General features: G+C 38.3%; 1 protein-coding gene across 1 annotated transcript in view; it reads right to left on the bottom strand.

The window, feature by feature from the left end:
- Window positions 1-13,907: 13,907 nt before the first annotated feature.
- Window positions 13,908-22,175, bottom strand: part of LOC134792233 (uncharacterized) — an 89,312-nt gene continuing 81,044 nt past the window's right edge. The window contains exons 21-29 of the mRNA XM_063763496.1: window positions 19,064-19,331; window positions 18,635-18,673; window positions 18,216-18,367; window positions 17,693-17,829; window positions 17,085-17,251; window positions 15,762-15,886; window positions 15,136-15,253; window positions 14,622-14,752; window positions 13,908-14,116 (exon numbers count right to left, since the gene is read on the bottom strand). Coding sequence (XP_063619566.1) covers window positions 13,916-14,116; window positions 14,622-14,752; window positions 15,136-15,253; window positions 15,762-15,886; window positions 17,085-17,251; window positions 17,693-17,829; window positions 18,216-18,367; window positions 18,635-18,673; window positions 19,064-19,331 — 1,338 coding nt within the window. The 3' untranslated portion in view covers window positions 13,908-13,915. The remainder of the gene's footprint in view (window positions 14,117-14,621; window positions 14,753-15,135; window positions 15,254-15,761; window positions 15,887-17,084; window positions 17,252-17,692; window positions 17,830-18,215; window positions 18,368-18,634; window positions 18,674-19,063; window positions 19,332-22,175) is intronic.

Raw genomic sequence — 22,175 nt, 5'->3', positions numbered from 1 at the left:
ATGAAAAATAATTTTGCCTATGCTTATTTGCTGAGAGTACATTTGACGTTTCAATTAAAGTTAAAAATACTGTATGTACAGGAAGGAAAATAGAAATGTTAGTTAATTACAGCCTCTAGTCGACGTTGTCTGATAAGTAATAATATTTAATTTAAATCAACATCAATGACTCAACCCGTTTTTATCGGGGAGTCCCCAACAAATTTAAGTACAATACACATCGAAGATACCTATTTTTGCGATTTCATAACTTATTCCATTTTAATAAGGCGTAAAATGTGCCTATTATCTTTAGAGTCGACTGTAGGTGCCTAGTACCTACCTGAACGCGAGTACCTAGCTACTACAAAATCTTTGGTATAATGTATTAGTTATTAATTATGAGTTTAAGTACATTAAGGTACCATATATACTACAGATAATAATATAATAATAATAATAATAAAAAATCTTTATTTCCAAAAATACAAATTACAGAGTGAGGCAGAGGTCTCCGCACTAGGCTTCGCCTGTATCGCGGGGTACCAGGATAAATACATATTTATAATAAAATTGAGAAAGAGCTGCGTTGATTACCCATTACAAAGTAAAACATCCATACATCGTTTTCTGGAAATGTTCAACACGTAGGAGCGGAAGATTTATTCAGTAAATACCTAATTGCATTACTATTTCTCAATACACATTACTACATTGACGTTTTATCGTTTAGGTTGATTTCTCACCACAAAACATATGGACATGGTCTAATAAAACATGGTCTTCTATTCCCAGAGTGACACAGGCCTACGTCACAATAACATGGCCGCTATATATAGCGCTATCGCATATTATCATATAGCGCTGTCGCATGATGACGTAGGCTTGTGTCAGTTAGGTAACCTAGAAAAGACGGGAATAGAGTACCAGGCGAAGTATATTATTATACCATGCATATGGCGCTGTATCTTCTATTTGCTCTGCAAAACTCGGAATTATATATATACCCCCTTATTCATGAACGTTTACTAAAGTTGACAAGCGGATAATAATCGTTTGTCCCTTTCCATCATACCAATACGTCGGATAAGGACAAATGATTATTATCGGCTTGTCAACTTTAGTAAACGTTTATGAATAAGGGGGTTAGTAAATAGTAGCTTCTATAAAATTTATTCAGACATGAAAAAATAAGTAGAAAAAAAAGTATAGTCAATCTCTTTCACCAAAGTCAAAAGAAAAGTATTTCTCAATGCAATATAGAAGTTGAAGAAGTCATTCTTTATTCTATGTAATTAAAATTGCACATTAAACTTTATAGCCGTCTTGGGCTGTTCATTTATTCAGAAAGCCCATCTCCAGCCTTTGTTATTTAAAATTGCTTGCCTTTTAGTCTTGTCTTAGTTATCAAAAAATGAATAATAAAGGAAAAATTATAACTTCCTGTTTTTCAGCTCATAGGGAGCATGGCACACTGCGTCCGATTCGCACGTCGCTCCGAAGTTTTAGCGAGACAACGCTATGAGCGTATTACAGGGACACACCGCTCGCACGTCGGGGCGATGTGCGAACCTGGCCGCGTAGCCAAGATGCCGATCGCTTACGCTCCGTAGCGATCGAAACGCAACTGTCACTGTCGCACTAATATGGAAGAGTGATAGAGAGACATAATGCTTTTCGTTGTCGAAGCGATAGCGATTGTAACCTTGGCTAGGCCGGCAGAGGCAGTATGCCATACTCCTAATTAATATTAACCAAAACGAAATATTGAAGCATTATAGCTTTTCAATCCGTCTACATTGTTTAAATGTGGGTTTTTCTAGACTATTTAAATGAATCATATTTTATAATTATGCCTAAGGAAATCGTCAGATTATCTACATTAGTTTAAAAAAATAACATAATACCTATGTACGTATTCATTTATTAGTGAGGTTATTTTGTTTTATTAGTGAGATTTAGCGAAGCATTTTTAGCGAAGTAATCGATTGTGCTCAGTATTTACTTGTAAACTTAAAAAAAAAAATTATCTATAGCCGTTTTTGTATGTGACGTCCATTTACTTTATGGAATAGGTGAATTGCTGATGATCTTCATTCAGCACAACACGCTTATAAATCGCGTAATATAACTTTGCTGGCCGTTTAAATTCACTTGAATCCTAATTTCAGTAAACTACGGAGAAATTCGAACACTTTCCTTAATTTCTATGAAACAGAAGTACGTAGGTCGAACAATTTTTTGATAGGTATTTTGTAGATTTTGAGTGTTGAAAGGTAAAATGTAATCGTAAACATTGCTAAATATTCATGCATTATTGTGTATGACCAGAATTAGTATGTGGGTTGACATTATCCCATGGCCTTATTAGAGTTTAACTGTGCGGGAGCTATTCTTCCCATGGCCCGGTAAAATGTCTTGTCATGTCATAAAAACTCACGTAGGTAAGTAATAAAACTGTTTTTGTGTTCAAGCTAGAGCGAATTCATGTACCTAGCTAAAAAATCTCCTTTTAAAGACTTTCCCTGAAGAATTTATTCTTGTAGATAGTATCATAAAATTGAATAATTGTGTTGCTTTTAACCAAAAAATGATGGATGAGTTCGCATCACGCGCGCGATTTGTCGTAACTAGTTGCGTTAGACTGCAGGATGGGCTCGAATTCGTGAGTGACACCGCTAAACTACTACCATTTTTTGTGTTTCGTAGTAGATTTGGAGTTAAACCTTGACTATGATAACCGATATAAGATGTGGGAGGAATATATCCCTTCGCCTGATCAAGAATATAATACGACAAAATCGAGTATGACAGTTAATTACTTAGACAGGCGACGGGATAACCGTAACCCACATTTTTACTTTTGGTTTAAAGGAACATCTCCGACTTTCGTAAATACATTTTTTACAAGGCGTTCAATACGGTTGTAACAGTATATACAGTACGTATGAAGACACGCTAGTTCTTAGGGGCCTGGTAAAGGGTTAATTCACTGTAATTAGTCTTCAGTTAATTAGTTCCACTATGTTACGCAGCAGCAATTAATTAAGCAGTTTCTTTTAAGTTACATAGGTACATGAAATTGTGTGAGCGTACAATATGCTATATGTATGGATTAAGAGGAATAAATAAAATATTATAAAATTTATATAGTTTTCGTAACACAATGGACTCAATTAACTTTTTAAGACTAAAATCACAAGTCCTGAGCTACGCTTACTTTTTTTTGCAATTCACCCGAATTAGCGCATGGGTCTCAATGTATGACTTACTGTTAAAATTCGAAGTAACTAGGGGCACACCATGTAAAGAGGGCATTTTTAAATGTGCTCCTGTTTGGTTCCGAAGATGAATTACTCGTTGTGGCTCGGTTTGAACTGTTGATGTTGATGGAGATCCAGTGTGGTTCACATTGTATTGACGCAATAATGTTGGTGCTGGAGTTGTCACCGTCTTTTTTCTATCTGGCATCCCAACAGGATTAAATAGTAATTTCCAGTAGGTTTCCGTAGGTAGCAGATTCGTGGTCTAAAAACGTACAAATTCATTTACAAAACGCTTAGTAACCCAATTTGAAAATTTTGCTTCATTTCGGAGAATTATTTATTGTATTTATAAATCCATATTTATAACCCCGTGAGAGTCGCCAGGCGACTGGAAAGGTTTGATAGCGTACCTATTTTAAGAAAATACTAGTATATACATTTATATACTAGTATTTTCTATTAGCCCTTTGGCTGTCCACTCGCTCACACGAGTGTATGGACTTTAGAAATTAGTTATTACCGAACATTAATAATTTAGTAGTCAGTTGTAAAGTGCGGAACATCTAATTTGTTTTAGTGTGCTGTACCATACTTTGTTTCAACTAGACTCTAATTTAATACTAGTGCGATTAAAAATTCCAAAAAGTGTTAAACATAAAAATATTAGGTACTTACTTATATATGTTGCAGTCAAAAGTGTGAACTGGTCAAAAGAACTTTTAACCGACAAAAACAGGCAAAACTGCTTTTGACTGAGCATGTTCGTACGTCGGGCTACGGCCGACTCTTTTAGTATGAGGGCGCCGAAGGCGCCCGGCTTTGGAACGCGTACAGCGAGCCTCGTACGTCCCTACGTACCCTCGACGTACGAGGGACGTGAACAGTTTACAAAATATGTCACTTTCAATGATACACTGATTATAGTAGGGGAGCCCAAGAGGGGATTTTTGTGTTTACTCGAGCGCGTCAGATGATATGAGTGATATGATAGCAAGATGAGTGATATCTTGCTACCCCGTGTAGTAGAAGTTATAGAAAAAATATAGCATTAACGTAGACAAAAACGACCTAACCCACAAACTGCTTAACAATTTTTTAACCCTCCAACAACCTTCCGAAATAAAATAAAAATTGTAGATGCTTTCCGGCTCGCTGTAAAAAATAACTTTATATAACTTTTTTTTCTTCTTATCATCTAATATTTCGATTCCAATAGGTCTGTACGACGCTCGAGTAACTACACATTTAGCATCATCGGCTCCCCAGCTATTATTTTACATTATCCTGAATAACTCGAAAACAAAAGAAGATCGAGGACTGATATTAAGCATAGAGTGTTCTTAGGACCTGCCAGTACACCGCCTGAAAGAATGACCAAATCCGTCGTTGGGGGCACTTCTTGCTCGCTTAGCCTGCTAGACCCTTTATATATGTCGTAGGCCGATCGTAAGATCAGGTAGATCGTAATGTTCCTGTGTAATGTTTTGACGATAGTCACATTAAACCAATACATAGGTAGGATAGGTTCGTTAGGTTGCTTCAGATGCCCGAAGGGCAAGCTGCCCAGGAATAGGAGCTCCGCGTAGCGGGGCTCCGTCGACTCAGGGAACGAGTCAAAGATTTTCACGTTTCACGATATGCCTAGGAATTTCACGATATGCCTGATCTTACGATCGGCCGCCGACATATACATGCTGAAGCAATTTGTACAACATTAGCTACAATGCAATAATCTTATTAAATAAACGCCCAAAAACGTCATTGTCTAATTCTAGTACGACCCTTTTTTGGTACCTACGATTGAACGAAGTAATCTTTAATTTGATGTAAATTACTTTTTCTTTGGATTATTCCTGTTCGTACCCTTGAAGTTTAGGTAACTTCCATCATCTTCTTATTTAATGCGCCTTCAGTCACCTTAAGTGACCATTATATTTATTTCATACACATACACTTACGTTTTTTATAAGTTTATTCATGGTATTCCGTAATTATTGTGACGACGCGACAGAATTAAGCAGGTTGGTCGCCCGGGCGGACCGTCGCGCAAGAAAATATATGTGTTCGAGATTTTGAATTTCGAACGAAAATTGTACGAACTTGAACTACTGGGTCTAAAAGACATCTTCTTTATACTGTGCCTATATAAGAGGAGGAAGTTATACAAAGGCAAGGATCTAACAATAGGTAGACTGAAAGTTTGTCACTACAGCCTAGTTTTCAGCTCTTTGCAAAACTTTCTACAGAAGAGTGCGTCAAGTCATGGTTAGACCTTATTCAATTAAAAGTACTTAATTGGAACTTTTAGTTCGACAAAGTACCCGGATTGCGTGGGATCCTCAGAAAGTTTATGTTTATTAAGGTAAAAACTTAGTAGGTAATTTGTTAGACATGATTCAGTAATTACATTTCAAAAGGAAGAAATAGAAGTCTATTTTGTAAGAAATTCGTATATAATCTCAAGAAAAAGTTCCTACAGTTTGTATCAAAAGTTAACATTACCGTTTTATCTGGGGGCACGGCCGTGCCCCCGCCAAGACGAGGCAAAGGGCAAAAGGCAGTGCATATCTTTTCTCGGCACGTTTCGTCGGTTTTTCGAACCCTCGTAGTTTCGGCTTGGATAATGCTAGAGGGCTGAAAATTTTTGTATACAATATAGATAGTGGACTTATCAAAAACACCAAGTTTTATTAGGCTACCTATTATACTTAAAATTTTATAGATATTTTAATTTTCACTGTCCGAACCATATGAAATTCGTGTCATAGAAAATACAGACTACTTCCTGAAGACCTAGAAGGCTGAAATTTGGCATGTAAAGATAGCTCTGTATGCTAACACATATGCTGATGAGAAATATGTAACTTTCGCCCTGCAACCCCTTGAAATGGGGGTACCTCAAAATAGCTGTAAACCTGAAAACATTGGTTCCTGAAGTCCTAGAATCGTGAAATTTTGTGTGGTAGCAGTGATTGGAGTGCTAATAAAGAAACAACAATAAAAAAAACCAAAAAGTTTTCAAAGTGCAGATTTGAACCAGCTTCACGTAAACCAGCCAAGTAGCGCCCTCTATATTGGTACTGTTTCTTGTCGTAAACTTTTCGAAACGGTACTTACCTACAACTTCAAACACAAGGGAGGTTCTGTGAGCTGAAGAACCTCGCGAACATAGCCTAAGTAAGTGTAGCCTATTAGAAGTGTAGCCTGTATTGATACTAAAATTGTTTTATCGAACCTGATTAGCAGTTAAAGGAGATCGTCGATTTTGTTCGGCACGTGGGCCCAGAACAAAGTTGAGCGTTTTGGATTGACCCACGAACGTCTTATTAATCGTCATAATCTCAAGATCACGAAAGAAAACACAGAATTACGAATAAAACGGAATGATGAGAAATCCTGCAGTGAAAACATGAATCTAGAAAGAAAAACTTTTGTACACCACCTATGCGTATACCATTCATACTATTCCGTAAATAAAGTCCTGTTTTTTTTTTCAGAAAAAATTACAAGATCTGGCGTGTAAATATAACTGAAAATTTTTCTCATATAATATGAAGCAATATTTTGATCTCGTTTGTAGTTCATTACTTCCTAATAAAAGTGAACATATTGTTAGTAGGCAATATTACGGGAATTCTGCGTAGGTGGCGCCACTACCACTATCTAGATCTGTCACACCCGTCTGGGGGTCCACCGTGAAACAAGAGATTCGAAATTTCGTTATCTAACCACTCAATCACTCTTGCATATTCGAGCGATAAAGAGGCAGATAACTCAATTTCAATTTGCGCATTTCCCGGTAGGCCCTTTTTAACAAACCGCCTTGATGCATCAATGTCACATTTTATTGTCTGTGAAAACTTGTAAAAAAACAGTTTAAGGTACAGTATGTATAAGTTACTCTATGATTTTACTAGAGGCGGTAGTGCTGCACTCTGGCGGCAGAACATTGCAGTAATATCCCCTATTGACCATTTGTAATACTTCATTCAACAATAAAAAGGTTTATTTAAGGTTGGCGTTGCTTGCAAATATGTGACATGTGACAGATTGATAAAAGATGGGTGCGTTTCGTTGTATAAAAAAAGTAATATATATTATCAATTTATCATTATTTTGAATACATTTACATCTCTTAAATTTAAACCAAAATGCAAAGACAATTAAGTATTTTTTCTAAACTACGTAGGTATGTTAGATATTTTGATAGCCGTTTGTAATTTAAACGTAGATACAAAAAAAAATAAACGATACTGTGATATTCTTAAATAGTATCGAAACGCACGTATGTCAGCTATGAGGCTATGACAGACAGTGGCAGTTAGTCAAACTAGAATACAGACTTGTCTACCCACCATAAAGCTTAGTGCAAAGAGAATATATAGCTCCTTAGTGAAAAATCCACACGGTTTGTGTGAATTTGAGGGTTATGTCAATGCTAATAAAGTTGTTGACGACGCAAAGCTTTTGTTAATAAATGTATTGATTAACGGAAATAAATAATGTAATGTCTTTTTATTATGTATTTCTAATTCCCGTTTCATTTACACCCTAGATTATATATTTTACCGTAATAAAATCCGTATATAATTACTGTAATAGTCTGTACCATATACGCGATGGTTTTTCCTACGGACCCAAAATCGACGATCTCCTTTCTGTACTCGATGTAAGCATGTAAATAGCTAGAACACATGTCTCAAAAAAGAAAAAATGTCTAATGATATTGAAACCGCTACTTGTTTAGGCGCTGATCTACAATGACTCTATCATTTTGTGAATTTTCCAAAAACTGAATAGGTACCTATTCAAAACACACAAGAACACAAAATACACAAAAATCGGTTGAGTAAGCTGAATCAGAGACCTTCGTTAACGCTTGGGTCATTAAAAAAATCCCTATTATGTTTATAATGCTTTAAAATTTCTAGAAACTTACAATTTATAATACATAAAATTCCCGACTTATAATTTATATAGGCCCTACATAGATGGCGCTAGCAATAGGTACGTAACTTTTATAAAAACCTAAATGTTAAAATGTTTTAAAATTATGCCTGTATTTATATGACCTTTTACTATCGTAGTTTCTATAAACGAATATGTAATTTTTAGCCTATTTCTAGCTCGTAAGTATACTCAACTCTTACAAAAATGAATGAAATCCCACCAAAAACATGTCAAGTTCTAAATACAACTCTTTTTGCCTATTTAAATATGGTTGCATTTCCCTAATTTCCGCACTATCTGGCCAACCATTTTTTATATAATTGACCACTCGACCTAGCAATGGATCTTTTGCCGTCTTTAAACGTATTTCATTACAGTCTATAAAAAGCGCGTCAGATGCAAAATGCAAGTAAGATTGCTCCGGAGGGTCGACTTTCCTACTCTGTCCTATTGGTAACCGCGACAGCGCGTCGGCGCAATTTCCCGCTGAGTTTACATACTGAATGTCAGAATCATAAGCCATTAATAGCAATGCCCATCGCTGCATTCGACTCGAAGTCATGCTTGGCACACCAGTTTGGGGACCGAAAATACTTACTAATGGTTTATGATCAGTTACTAAAGTGAACCGCTTGCCATTGATGACATTTTTGAGTAGAAAAAACAATTGCGAGTGCTTCTCGATGTATCTGCGAATAATTTTGTTCAGCTGTATTGAGTTTCCTTGATACATACGCCACAGGGCGCTCCCGCCCCTGCCCGTCTGGCTGGCTGAGCACGCCGGCGACCCCGCGCGGGCTAGCGTCACACGTTAGCGTCACGTGGTTGTTAGGGTCATAATGCACTAGTATCCGCTTCCCTATCAACAAAGATTTGATTTTATTAAAAGCCTCATCGCAATTTGTGGTCCAATTCCACCGCGCACCTTTCCGTAGCAAGCTATGTATGGGGTCCAAAATATCGCTCGCGTTAGGAATGAACTTAGAATAGAAATTAACCATACCCAAGAACGATCGCACCTCGGTCACGCACGATGGTGGTGGCATTTTTGCTACAGCCGCGACCTTGTTAGGGTCTGGTTTTATCCCGTCTTTGCTAACCACAAACCCTAAATAACAGACCTCATCGGCAAGAAATGTGCACTTGCTTTTCTTTAACTTTAAACCTAAGTGCCTTAATTTCTTCAATACAGCTTCTAACGTAGATAAGTGATCCTCCCGAGTTTTTCCAAATATCAATATATAGCACTTTAAACTCTCGCGTTTTGTACACATATTTAATTACACAAACGGGTCTACCGCGATATAATTTCATTGTTTTTACCTTTAATTCCGACGTTTCAGCTGAGTTGCACCAGCTGTTGGGACGTCAGTCTTTCCGTGACCACAGCTGGTGCAACTCAGCTGAAACGTCGGAATTAAAGGTAAAAACAATGAAATTATATCAATATATCGTCACAAAAACTCTGAGCATTAGGAATATCCCTCACTATTGACTCACTTATTCTGCAAAATATACCCGAACTTGATGACAAGCCATACGGAAGCCTATTGTACTTAAAAAGCCCCCGGTGAGTATTAATAACTGTTAATATGTTTGAATCCTCCGACAAACAAATCTGATTATACGCCTGTGACAAGTCTATTTTTGTAAACAATTCTCCCCCCGATAAGTTCGCAAACAATTCCTCAACTTTCGGCAACGGATACCTATCTACCTTAAGAACCGGATTAAGCGTCACCTTAAAGTCGGCGCACACTCTCAAACCTCCATCCTTCTTAGATACCGGCACCAGGGGAGTCGCCCAGTCGGCGCAGTCAACGGGCTCGATGACGCCGCTCCGCAGCATGGCGTCCAGCTCGGCGTCGACGCGGCCCCGCAGCGCGAACGGCAGCGGTCGCGCGCGCCGGTACACCGGCGCTGCACCCTCGCGCACGCGCAGCGTGGCCGTCCCACCGTTGTAGCACCCGAGTCCCCCATCGAAAACTTCCTTATATCTGTCGAGAATTACATTTAAATCGCTATTAACACTGCTAACGGAATTGACATTGCTAACCGTAATTCGGCCAGCCACTCTCTGCCTAACAAACTGGTTTCACCCTGTTCTACAACATATAAGTCCAAATTCTTTGTAATTGAACCATAAGTTACTGGCACTGTAATTACACCATATGTTTTCATTTTAGTGCGGTCGTAAAATCTGAATACACTACTTGGTTTTTTTAGAGTCTCATTCCTAAAATATAGTTCGTAAGTTTCTTTGCTAATAAATGAACCAGCCGCCCCGGTATCAATTTCCATTATTAATTGTTGTCCATTTACACACATAGGTAAACTCACCGGCTTGTATTGGCTTAATGAAACTTTGTACAACGCTTCCTCCTCCTCCTCCGATTCAGTTTCTCCTTCGCTATCCTCTCCGGTAACAAAATAGGTCCGCGGCCGACCGCCATTGCGCCCTCGAGCCGCTCTTTCATTGCCAGATGACCTCTTGGGACACATTCGACGTAAATGCCCCGTCTTGCGACACATACTATATATATATTCTTTGAACTTGCACGTCGATAAACAATGGTTAGTGGCGCCGCAGGCAGTACAAGGCGTTGCACCGCCTGCAAGTGCAGCTGTTCCCCGCGCACTAAAACCTGTTTCCCGCTGCTGGCGCTGCGCTGGCGGCCGCCGCCCAGCCCCGCGCCCCGCGCCGTCCCCGCTAGCCACGCGATGCACCGCTCCCGCGGGCTCTCCGGCTGCTCGACTGCCGCCGCCCGTCATAATTGCTGCATCACGCTCCGCCGCCTCCAATGAACATGCCTAGGTCACCGCCTTAGCATACGTCAAATCCTCCTCCGCAAACAGCCGTTGCCGTATAACGTCCCCACTCACGCCGCATACCAACTGGTCTCGAAGGTTGTCCGCTAAGGTCTCTTTAAAATCGCAAGCTCGCGCCAACTTCTTTAGCTCCGCTATGTACTGCGATATGGACTCGCCCGCCGCTTGCCTTCTAAGCCGAAAACGGTATCGTTCGGCCATTATGGATGGCTTCGGCTTTAAATGTTTATTTGTCAATGGATTGTTTGTCAGAAAACACATCGATATGTTCGAATTTACAAAAAGTACGCGCCGCCGTAACAACTTAGTCCTTCCGCCTCATAGAATTCATATGTACAAAGTCGGACCATACTATAGGTGTATACAAATATATAATAAGCTCCCAATAGATATTAAGAACGAGACTGATTTTAACGTGTACAAGAATAGGCTGAAGACCTTCTTAACCTCAAAAGCCTACTACTCAGTCGAAGAGTTTATGACAGATATAAATATATGATTTGATCTAGGAATTACTTTGTTAGTTTATAAATAAATGTGCTAATCACTTGTAAATGTATTATAATAAAATGTGGATAACGTACTTATGAATTTGGACCCTTTTATGAATCTTATCAATTTAACCATAAATGAATTTCAATTTAAATGTACTATTTTATATTACTTTTATTTTTATTTTATTTCAAACAACTATGATTATGTCTTAAAATTTTACTTAAATCTGTACCTGTATTATTCCTTTATTTTAATTGTAATGAATTTCTATTGTTTACTTACTTGAATGCGACTTTATGTTTGACTATGTAATTATGTATATTTAGTAATTAGTCTTAGAATATATGTTGCTATGCCCTGACAGGGTAACCATGCATGCACTTAATACAAATGTAATACCTTAATGTAACCATGGTTCTGCAATAAATGAAATGAAATGAAATGAAATGTTTTTGCACCAACGCTACCAACTCCGTGAAAGATAACTCCGATGGCTTTTTCGGACTCGCCAAATTTGTCATTAACTCATAACACCGATCACCAACCACCGCAATTAACGTTGATAACTGCTTATCGGTCGTCACAGAATTAGCTTTAAAATACATTTCAAGTCGCTCACAGTACAAGTCCCAACTGCCATTTTCGATGTCGAACTCGCGAATTTTACCGATAGACATTTTTTTTATTATTTCGCACGCGTCTCACAGGCTATTATTGCGATAAATAGCTTTAAAACTTGTTTTCCGAAGTCGCCAATGAAGTATTTGATAATTAAAACAACGAGAGTACGCTAACACAGCTGATGCTTTATTCCGACTAACGGTATGCATACATATTATAAGTACCCACATATCTATACATAACACTATGCTGAAACGTTTTCAGAAGTTTTAGGCTTGAATTTGGTTTTGTATGATAGCTGTGTGTTCGTAGTATATAAAACAGCGGAGTTCCGGGCATTGGTTCACTTTGAAAGAAAAATAAAAATTAAGTTTGAAATTTCGATTTAGTGAATTTACAGGTGTGCTATGCTGAAACGTTTTCAGGTGTTTTAGGCTTGAATTTGGTCTTGTATGATAGCTGTGTGTTCGCAGTATATAAAACAGCGGAGTTCCGGGCATTGTTTCACTTTGAAAGATAAATAAAAACTAAGTTTGAAATTTCGATTTAGTAAATTTACAGGTATGCTATGCTGAAACGTTTTCAGAAGTTTTAGGCTTGAGTTTGGTTTTGTATGATAGCTGTGTGTTCGTAGTATATAAAACAGCGGAGTTCCGGGCATTGATTCACTTTGAAAGAAAAATAAAAATTAAGTTTGAAATTTCGATTTAGTCTACTTAGAGGTGTGCTATGCTGAAACGTTTTCAGGAGTTTTAGGCTTGAATTTGGTCTTGTATGATAGCTGTGTGTTCGAAGTATATAAAACAGCGGAGTTCCGGGCATTCGTTCACTTTGAAAGAAAAATAAAAATTAAGTTTGAAATTTCGATTCAGTCTACATAGAGGTGTGCTATGCTGAAACGTTTTCATGAGTTTTAGGCTTGAATTTGGTCTTGTATGATAGCTGTGTGTTCGCAGTATATAAAACAGCGGAGTTCCGGGCATTGTTTCACTTTGAAAGAAAAATAAAATCTACGTTTGAAATTTCGATTTAGTCAATTTACAGGTGTGCTATGCTGAAACGTTTTCAGAAGTTTTAGGCTTGAATTTGGTTTTGTATGATAGCTGTGTGTTCGTAGTATATAAAACAGCGGAGTTCCGGGCATTGGTTCACTTTCAAAGAAAAATAAAAATTAAGTTTGAAATTTCGATTTAGTCTACATAGAGGTGTGCTATGCTGAAACGTTTTCAGGAGTTTTAGGCTTGAATTTGTATGATAGCTGTGTGTTCGAAGTATATAAAACAGCGGAGTTCCGGGAATTGGTTCACTTTGAAAAAAAAAATTAAGTTTGAAATTTCGATTTATTCAATTAACAGGTGTGCTATGCTGAAACGTTTTCAGCAGATTTAGGCTTGAATTTGGTCTTGTATGATAGCTGTGTGTTCGTAGTATATAAAACAGCGGAGCTACGGGCATTGGTTCACTATGCAAGAAAAATAAAAATTAAGTTTGAAATTTCGATTTAGTGAATTTACAGGTGTGCTATGCTGAAACGTTTTCAGGAGTTTTAGGCTTGAATTTGGTCTTGTATGATAGCTGTGTGTTCGTAGTATATAAAACAGCGGAGTTCCGGGCATTGGTTCACTTTGAAAGAAAAATAAAAATTAAGTTTGAAATTTCGATTTAGTCTACATAGAGGTGTGCTATGCTGAAACTGACAAAGTGGGTTTGCCCGAGTATATTTAGTAGATATTTTTTTTTGTCTAATTATTTATTCTCAGTCAAGCTAAATATGTTTACAATGCAACTACTTTCACATAGTCAATCAACATCTCCGGTTGATCCCACGTATCTCGCCACGCGTCGATGTCGTTCCAGAAGTTCAGGGTTGCCTTCGACGCCTGGTTTTTCCACGGTTTTGGGTGATTGTCCTTCGTAACGCACGCGTCAGGGAATTCCGAGTGACCACCTGCAGCCAACCCTAGGGTTATGTAGAACTGGAAGAGATATGTATGTGTTATTTTTGTGCTTTCCGAACTTTTGCGGAGGTCAATGTTGGGATCGAAATTAAAATTTGACATACATAATTATAATATTATCTTCTGCCATACATAATTATAATATTATCTTCTGCTCATGCGTGCGATATTCCACCCGGAGGTCACTAACCCCGGCTGGTACCAATGAGTATTTCGAAACTTATGTTTGATATATCATTTGATATTTACCAGTCGCTTTTCGGTGAAGGAAACAGCGTGAGGAAACAGGACTATTCCCAATAAGGCCTAGTTTCCCATCTGGGTTGGAAGTCGCTTTCGTAAAAACTAGCCAATTTTTGAAATTAGTTACCAACCAAACCCCGGGCTCCTATGAGCCGTGGCAAAAACCTGAACAACGCCAAGAATCTTAGCGTGATAGCGTAATAGTGATGATTATTATCTTTGACTCATCTCGCAGTTTGTAAAAGTTAACCATCCAATTTATGTGGATAGACCCACTCACATGGTCATCAAAAGGGGCCATCCCTGATTCGTGTGGTCCAGCGCAGGTCTTTGGAAGACGCGCGCGCAAGCCGTCGCTGCCAGGATCCACGCGTGCATACTCTTCGCCGTCCACCGATAAAATCAAATTATCTGCAAAAAAGTAAATATGAATGTGATATTACAAATCCAGAACAGCTTGCTTGCTTTCATTGGGCATTTTATACGTGTGGGCGATGTGATAGAATGATGCCAAAGGTATTTTTGAACAGTCAAACTATTCAGAAACTGCAAAAATTGGGAATCTCAGTATCAGACATCGTAAATTTTATAGTATCTTCGGTGCAGCGGAGTTGCGTTAACGGAATTAGTATAAAAAATTTCAACGCTAATGATTAATTAGCGTTAACTACGTTAATATTAATCTTAATTTACCATTTCAGTTGGAATTATATATACCAATTCCGTTAACACCACTCCGCTGCACCAAAAATGCTATAAAATTTACGATGTCTGCTCATTATAGTGTTCCTTACCTGGTGTCCACTTCAGAGAATACACATGGAAATCATCACCCCAAAACTTTTCTGACTTTTTGGTGACCAGCAGTGAGTCGTGACACTTTGTGTCGATAACAGGGCCGCTGTACAGCACCTTAAATTTTTAAATTATTTATTGTAAATACTTTGATCGCCTAATAAGGCGGCAGGATTAGTTCTTTAGATTATTATGTCAATTTTTTTTTTATATCTGCTTGCATTTTTCTTTGAAAGCAGGTTATCACATCGACTCGTTTTCCGGTTTTCTCACTCACTCGTACGCCTATGCAGAAACGGCATCACTGTGATAAGTATAACTGTCTCGTCTATTATTGCTCATAAAAACAAATCCAACACGCCCAAACTCAATGAGATTTTTTTATTACAGAGTTCCTATGCTACCTTAGTTTTCCACCATCAGATCTTAGTCAGAAACCGCGAGTGCTGCATTTGCAGTATCATTGGTTGCCAAATAAAGAATTAATTTCACCAGATCTTAAACCAGCCATCCAATTTTTTTGCATACAACTTACTTACCAATTTTACGTTTAATTTAATAACATCGTTTACTTTACTAATTATAAAATAAATAGGTTTGCTTAATTACCAAAACACAACAATACCTTATTGCCGTACTGGGTGGTTCCTTTCTTTAGCTCTTCATTGCCTCGGGCGCACGCTATCTTCAACATTCCAGAATTCTTTGTTCCGTAGACAAACTTCTTTGAGAATGATTCCAATAATATCTCTTTAACAAATACAAATTATTTATTTATCAGATAGGTTTGTTTATAATTTTTGACTTTATTTTCATAGTCGATGTTGTTCTACCCTTAGATAGATGTTTAATTATGATAATATTATAAGCATATATTACTATACATATGTACAGAACCTACAGAACTTATTACAGAGATCCTTATCAAACAACTAATAATATGTCTACGCCAAAATTAAACATCAAAGTAAGTTAAAAAAATAGCTAACCTAACCGGCGGAACGAGCATGTACGATAAATATTAGTAAAGTGGAATACCTAGAAATAAATGCGAAATTCGCATAATATAATATAATAAATGTAAATATGAGAAAGTAACTTATACCTTTTTGAAGCAGGTGTGTATGTACAATTGTACATGTATAAAGACGCACCTAATATGTTGTTAAGTTACATTAATTATTAAATTACTTTAATTATTATTTATTATTATGAGCCCATATTGCCCCCTGCTGGGTAAAGGCCTGCCTCTTATTCTTCCACGTATCAGCCACCTAAAACAGCCGGGTCCCACAAATTATAAGGCGTCACGATATACCTCGTCGGAAATGGCTAGACGAGCTTGATGCCTTTGACAGAGACTTTTGAGGATAGGGATACATGAATTATAGGTTTTTTTTTTACAAAGGCTTTCATACAATCACTTGAGGCACCTCCTATTTAACAGATTGCCTTCTTAAGAGCCAACGGGAGTGGTCATTTCTCCATACAAACGTACTCCTCGTTTTCGTCCGTGGTTTTTGAAGCTAGAGCAATGATTTTTTCAACACAGATTAATATTGTCAATATCTGTGTCGGACCGTTTTGCTTTTTTTGATATTTTTGTTTTTTAAGGCGCTAGAGCCCTTCAAAAGTGCCCAAAATGGCCTAATTGACTATGCCGCAATGAGAGGCGTGGCATTCAAAACTGATATCAATTAGCCAAAAAAGCAAAACGGTCCGACACAGATAATTTCATAATCATTTAGATTTCCAAATTTGGTTACGATTGGTTAAGTTTTGGAGGAGGAAACAGAGGAGTACGAAACCTCGATTTTTGAGATTTATACGCAGGATTTTTCGCCTTGTCCTTATCGCACTACTTTTAGTAGGTGCCTCTTCCGTTAGCGAGACGGGTATATTTACCTAAAATATTTAATACTCAGCTCCTGTTTCGTCTTAAACTGACCTGGGTAAATCCAGTCTCCCTTAGGCAGTTTGGCCCGAACACTGACGATGCCATAAGTGAAGGCAAAGCTTGATCTACTTATAATGCGGCCTCCAATCACAGGCGGGATAACTGAAGAACCATCGCTGGCTTCTACGTAGCATGAACTGGATTGCCCCGATGTGCATCTAAAACAACGGAGTACAAGGACTAACAGATCCGACCCCAAAAATATGAATATTTGGATTTTGGAGAAATGTAGGTACTGTACAATGCAGTTTTGTAAATGTTGATTTGAATATCATACAAACATAATAGCATTTGAAAGCAAGAACCACATCACATTGAATATTGGATTTTCATACGCTTTATATAGGCTAGAATATAAGCTATAAGATAATATTACAGCAGCAGCTGGCAACGGCCGGATGACAGAAGAAGATCGTAATTTTTTTTTCTATTGATACTTTGCCTATAGTCTTTAGCAGTTTATTTATTCTTCTTCTTCTTCAACCTTGTCTTTTTCCGGCCAGGGTTCGCTTTCCTACTCAATCTTCTCCACTTTGCCCGGTCTTCGGCATCCTCAGGTGTGAGGATAGCAGTTTCTTCATTATTAAAACATAATTTACCCTTTATATAAATCCAAGGAGTCAAACATGCTGGAGTGGGTAAAACCTGGCTGGTTTTGCTGAAGCTTTGGAGCAATACGGAGGTACCCATTCTTCACAGACACCGTGGAACGCTGATATGACACGAATGGCAGCTCCTGTGAAGTCAAGAATAAGATTCAAACGGTACCTAAATAGCGAGTGTTTTAACCTACTGAGGTGGATTACAGTTTATTCATGAATCGTGCTCACAACTAATTACATGAATTCCTCAGCCAAGCCACAATCTCACGGCTGATCATCGTTACTTAATTTATTCCGTAATTTATTTATTCTGATTTCTCAAGCTGGACTGACATAATTCACCAATCAGAAGCGACAGAGTTTTTAACTGAAAGAGAGGTTTCATTTATAGTTTTCTGTCTAAAAAAATCAAGTCGTGAGATGGCCTGTAAGTTTTCCAGTCTAAGTCTGAATGTTATAGTGCGCCAATTACAAAATCAGTTTGCTCGGTGTTCCAGATACGTAAGTGTCCAGTACTTACAGGGTGGTCGACTGGCACGTATTGTTGCACTTCCCAGATGTCTTCGCGTAGAGTGTCGAAGTTTTCCTCAAAGACAGTCTGCCCTGCGCAGGCGGTGCCCTGACGAAGGCGCGTCAGCGTTGATGCGCACACCATTGGCTTAAATATGTGTTCTGGAAGAAACACCAAATATTATTGCAACCATGAGCTACCTGATACCTGATTTTGTTTTTTCTACGATTCTTTAAATCAATTGTTCCGACAAAAGATCCAGCTAGATACCAATGGTAATCACGTCAAATATTGACTGCTTAAAATGCTCCTTATCTTACTTTAATTATTTTATGCATGAGCTGCATACAAGCTATAAATATTATATTTATGCTAGGAATAGTGGTGTGGGTAATTACACAAGGACAATTTTGTAATAATTTACTTACCATTACTATTTGAAACTATGACGTCTTTTGTAGAAGTATCTGAAAAAAATCCCCATGTGGGTGTTTATATTTTTCCTTGTCGCAAATCAGTACAAAACAGGAAGCGTATTCTGAGCGCAGACGTATCTGCTTGTTAAAAAAATGGTATTCTGATTGTAATAACAGGTTGATCTGGGTCAGTATCAAAAGTTACATATGTGCCATCAGAATATGCCTCCAGATTTATAAAAATCACAACTGAAAGATAAAAACATATCCCAGACTCAATCCTATGTTAATTAATGTTTGTATTGCAAATTTTAATTGATGTAATCAACAGCAAATCGTAATTTTAATATGCCAGCCTATTATTATGTTTTCGCTCATAAGGAAGGACAAAAAATTGTGCTCTAGAGTCTTCTAGACGATAAACAAAAAAGGTTGCCGTACTTTCAATCTCCCAGACGCCCTTAGAACCATATCCAGTGTGCACGCCCATGAAAGCCACAGGAAAGGGGTCAGGGTCTCGCCACGATATGAAGGGTTTGGTCTCGCCTTCTCGCCCAGCCATGAAGTTCCCGCCGTCCCAGCGCACCCAGAACCCTCGCGAATCTCCGGTCTTTAATATCCCTTTGGTTTCTGCTCTGGCTTTATCAGGGTTCGTACAGCAAAATCTTCTGAGCACGCTCTTAGTGTTTCTCCAGCCTCCGAGGACTACCTGTAAATATATTAATTACCGTAAAATGGGGTGAATAGGGTTCGCGGGGAGAGTTGGGTTATGAATGAGGAGAGAAGGAATGAAAGGGGGGTGAGATGGGATTTTAAGGCTACTGCTTCAAAAATAATTTAAAATGGAGCTATAGTAATACTCATAATAAAAAAAATCAATCCAACAATCTTCCAAAATCACCTTTGTACGAGAACCCATCTCACCCCAATTACGAGGGTGAGGTGGGATTTTCTGTTTATCGTCAAAGTTATGAAATAGAACTACCCAAAATAAAATAAAAACTAAAATACAAACGTCCGGAACACTTATTATATACACCATTCAGTTTGCATGTGTAAAAATAAAATGTTATCGAGGTTTGAATGGCAGTTTTGCGCCTACTCACCCCATTTTACGGTACTACACGTATAGTCAGAATTAATAGTAGCGGATAAAACAACGCTCCAAGTACCCGCCAAATCTGAAATTATTTTACAAATCTCTAGAGATATTTATCTATATCTCTACAATTCACGTTCTAAAGTATCTGCCACACAGTCCAATTGTTCTATACGTGGGCCATACTGAAAGTTTCTGGATTCTGATATATGATGAAACTTATTTTTTCTAAGTGGCCAGTCCAGGAATTTTCAGTATGCCCTAAGTATACAGGGACTTATATCCTATTGTAAAACTATCAGAGAATAGAAATAGAAATAGTTTAGTCTTGACAAAGAATTAACAGATAACAATAAGAGGAACAAAAAATAGAATAGTAGCTACTTTTGGCGCAAAATATATTATTTATTCGTAATTTTTCGCATAATCGTTAATTTTGATGCTGACTGTACGTGCACAAAGTGAAAATAAATAAATAAATAAATATTGGGGACATCTTACACTGATCGACCTAGCCCCAAACTAAGCATAGCTTGTACTATGGGTACTAGGCGACGATATAAACATACTTATATAGATAAATACATACTTATATACATAGAAAATACCCATGACTCAGGAACAAATATCTGTATTCATCACACAAATAAATGCCCTTACCAGGATTCGAACCCAGGATCATCGGCTTCGCAGGCAGGGTCACTACCCACTAGGCCAGACCGGTCGCCTAAATATACTAGTCTATATAATATAAAATATACTACACGAGCCTAAATTATAGCTGAATATATATATAGCTCCGCCATTTTGTAAAAATCAAACTCTGAGTCTGAATCAACAATTTTTTTATCATCGAATTGAACTAAGAAGGAGAATTGTGGTGTGTAGAGTAGAACATGTGAACATACGAAAAAACGTTTGCCCGAGCTGAAATGGAATAGGTGATTAGCATCAATTTTTACACGACTGCCCAAACAAAAAGAGTGTATTGTTTTCAGCGTTCATGTTTGTATGTATGTGAGTTTCTTTATTCCACCTTAACTTCTGAATGCCTTAACCGATTTAGACGAATGATACATCATTAGAATCCTTACGTCATCCCGGCTAACATAGGCTATATGACGTCATTATAAAAACAATATGGCGGACTTAATGCGCCATATTACGCAACCTTTAGAAAAAAATATCGTGCAAACCTATCGAGTAGGGTATCAAAATGAAGGGCTTTGAAAGCCAATTGATAAAATATATGCAACATGTGGGTTTAAGTTTCATTTTGAGAAAGTAAGAATTGACAAAATATGTTAAGAGAAGCTAATCTCATAAAACCAAATATTATTATTGAATGGGATACTTATTAAAATAAAAGGAAAGAGTTTGACCGCTGATCATAAAAAAATATCATCATCATCATCATCATCATATCAGCCAGAGGACGTCCACTGCTGGACATAGGCCTCCCCCAAAGAGTGCCACAATGACCGGTCTTGCGCCACCCGCATCCAGCGGACTCCCGCGACCTTTACCAGGTCGTCAGTCCACCTTGTGGGGGGTCTACCCACGTTGCGCCTTCCGGTACGTGGTCGCCACTCGAGAACCTTTCCGCCCCAACGGCCATCGGTTCTACGGGCAATGTGCCCCGCCCACTGCCACTTAAGTTTAGCGATTCGGAGGGCTACATCGGTTACTTTGGTTCTGCTGCGGATGGCCTCATTTCTGATGCGATCACGCAGAGAGACTCCAAGCATAGCCCTCTCCATTGCCCTTTGGGTGACTTTGAGCCTTCTTATGAGGCACACAGTAAGCGGCCACGTTTCAGTTCCATATGTCATCACTGGCAACACACACTGGTCGAAGACTTTCTAGTAAAGTAGTAGTATAAAAAAATATAATTATATTATATTAGGCACATACTACTCATAGTTTTTAAAACATGTTCGTAATTGCGCTAATGGAATCGGAAAGTTTAAAATATAACTTCTATTTATTAATCGATACGATGCAGAGTCCTTCTAAGCTAACTCTGCACCGACTTTGGCAGAACAAATCGTGAAAGTATCATTATAACCGTATGTTTTAATTTAATTTTAACATTTATGATGATGACATTACTCAGAGCGTAAGAAAGATGTGCGCTTCCTGCAACTTGTCCAAGTATATGCACTCGGTCCAAAGCCAGGCGCCAAAGCCGCCCCCACACTAAAAGGGTCAGGCGTAGCCCGACGTACGTGACACGCTATACTCTTACCAAAGCCGGGCGCCTTCGGCGCCCTCATACTCAAAGCGTCGAGCGTAGCCCGACGTACGTGGCGCGTTGTACGCGTTCCAAAGCCGGGCGCCTTCGGCGCCCTCATACTAAAAGAGTCGGGCGTAGCCCGACGTACATACGTGGCGCACTGCGCGCGGTCCAAAGCCAGGCGACTTCTACTTTCTCATACTAAAAGGTTCTGGCGT

Source organism: Cydia splendana, chromosome 7, assembly GCF_910591565.1.
Source record: "Cydia splendana chromosome 7, ilCydSple1.2, whole genome shotgun sequence".
In the NCBI taxonomy this organism is placed as follows: domain Eukaryota; kingdom Metazoa; phylum Arthropoda; class Insecta; order Lepidoptera; family Tortricidae; genus Cydia; species Cydia splendana.
This window is presented reverse-complemented; position numbering and strand designations above follow the sequence as displayed.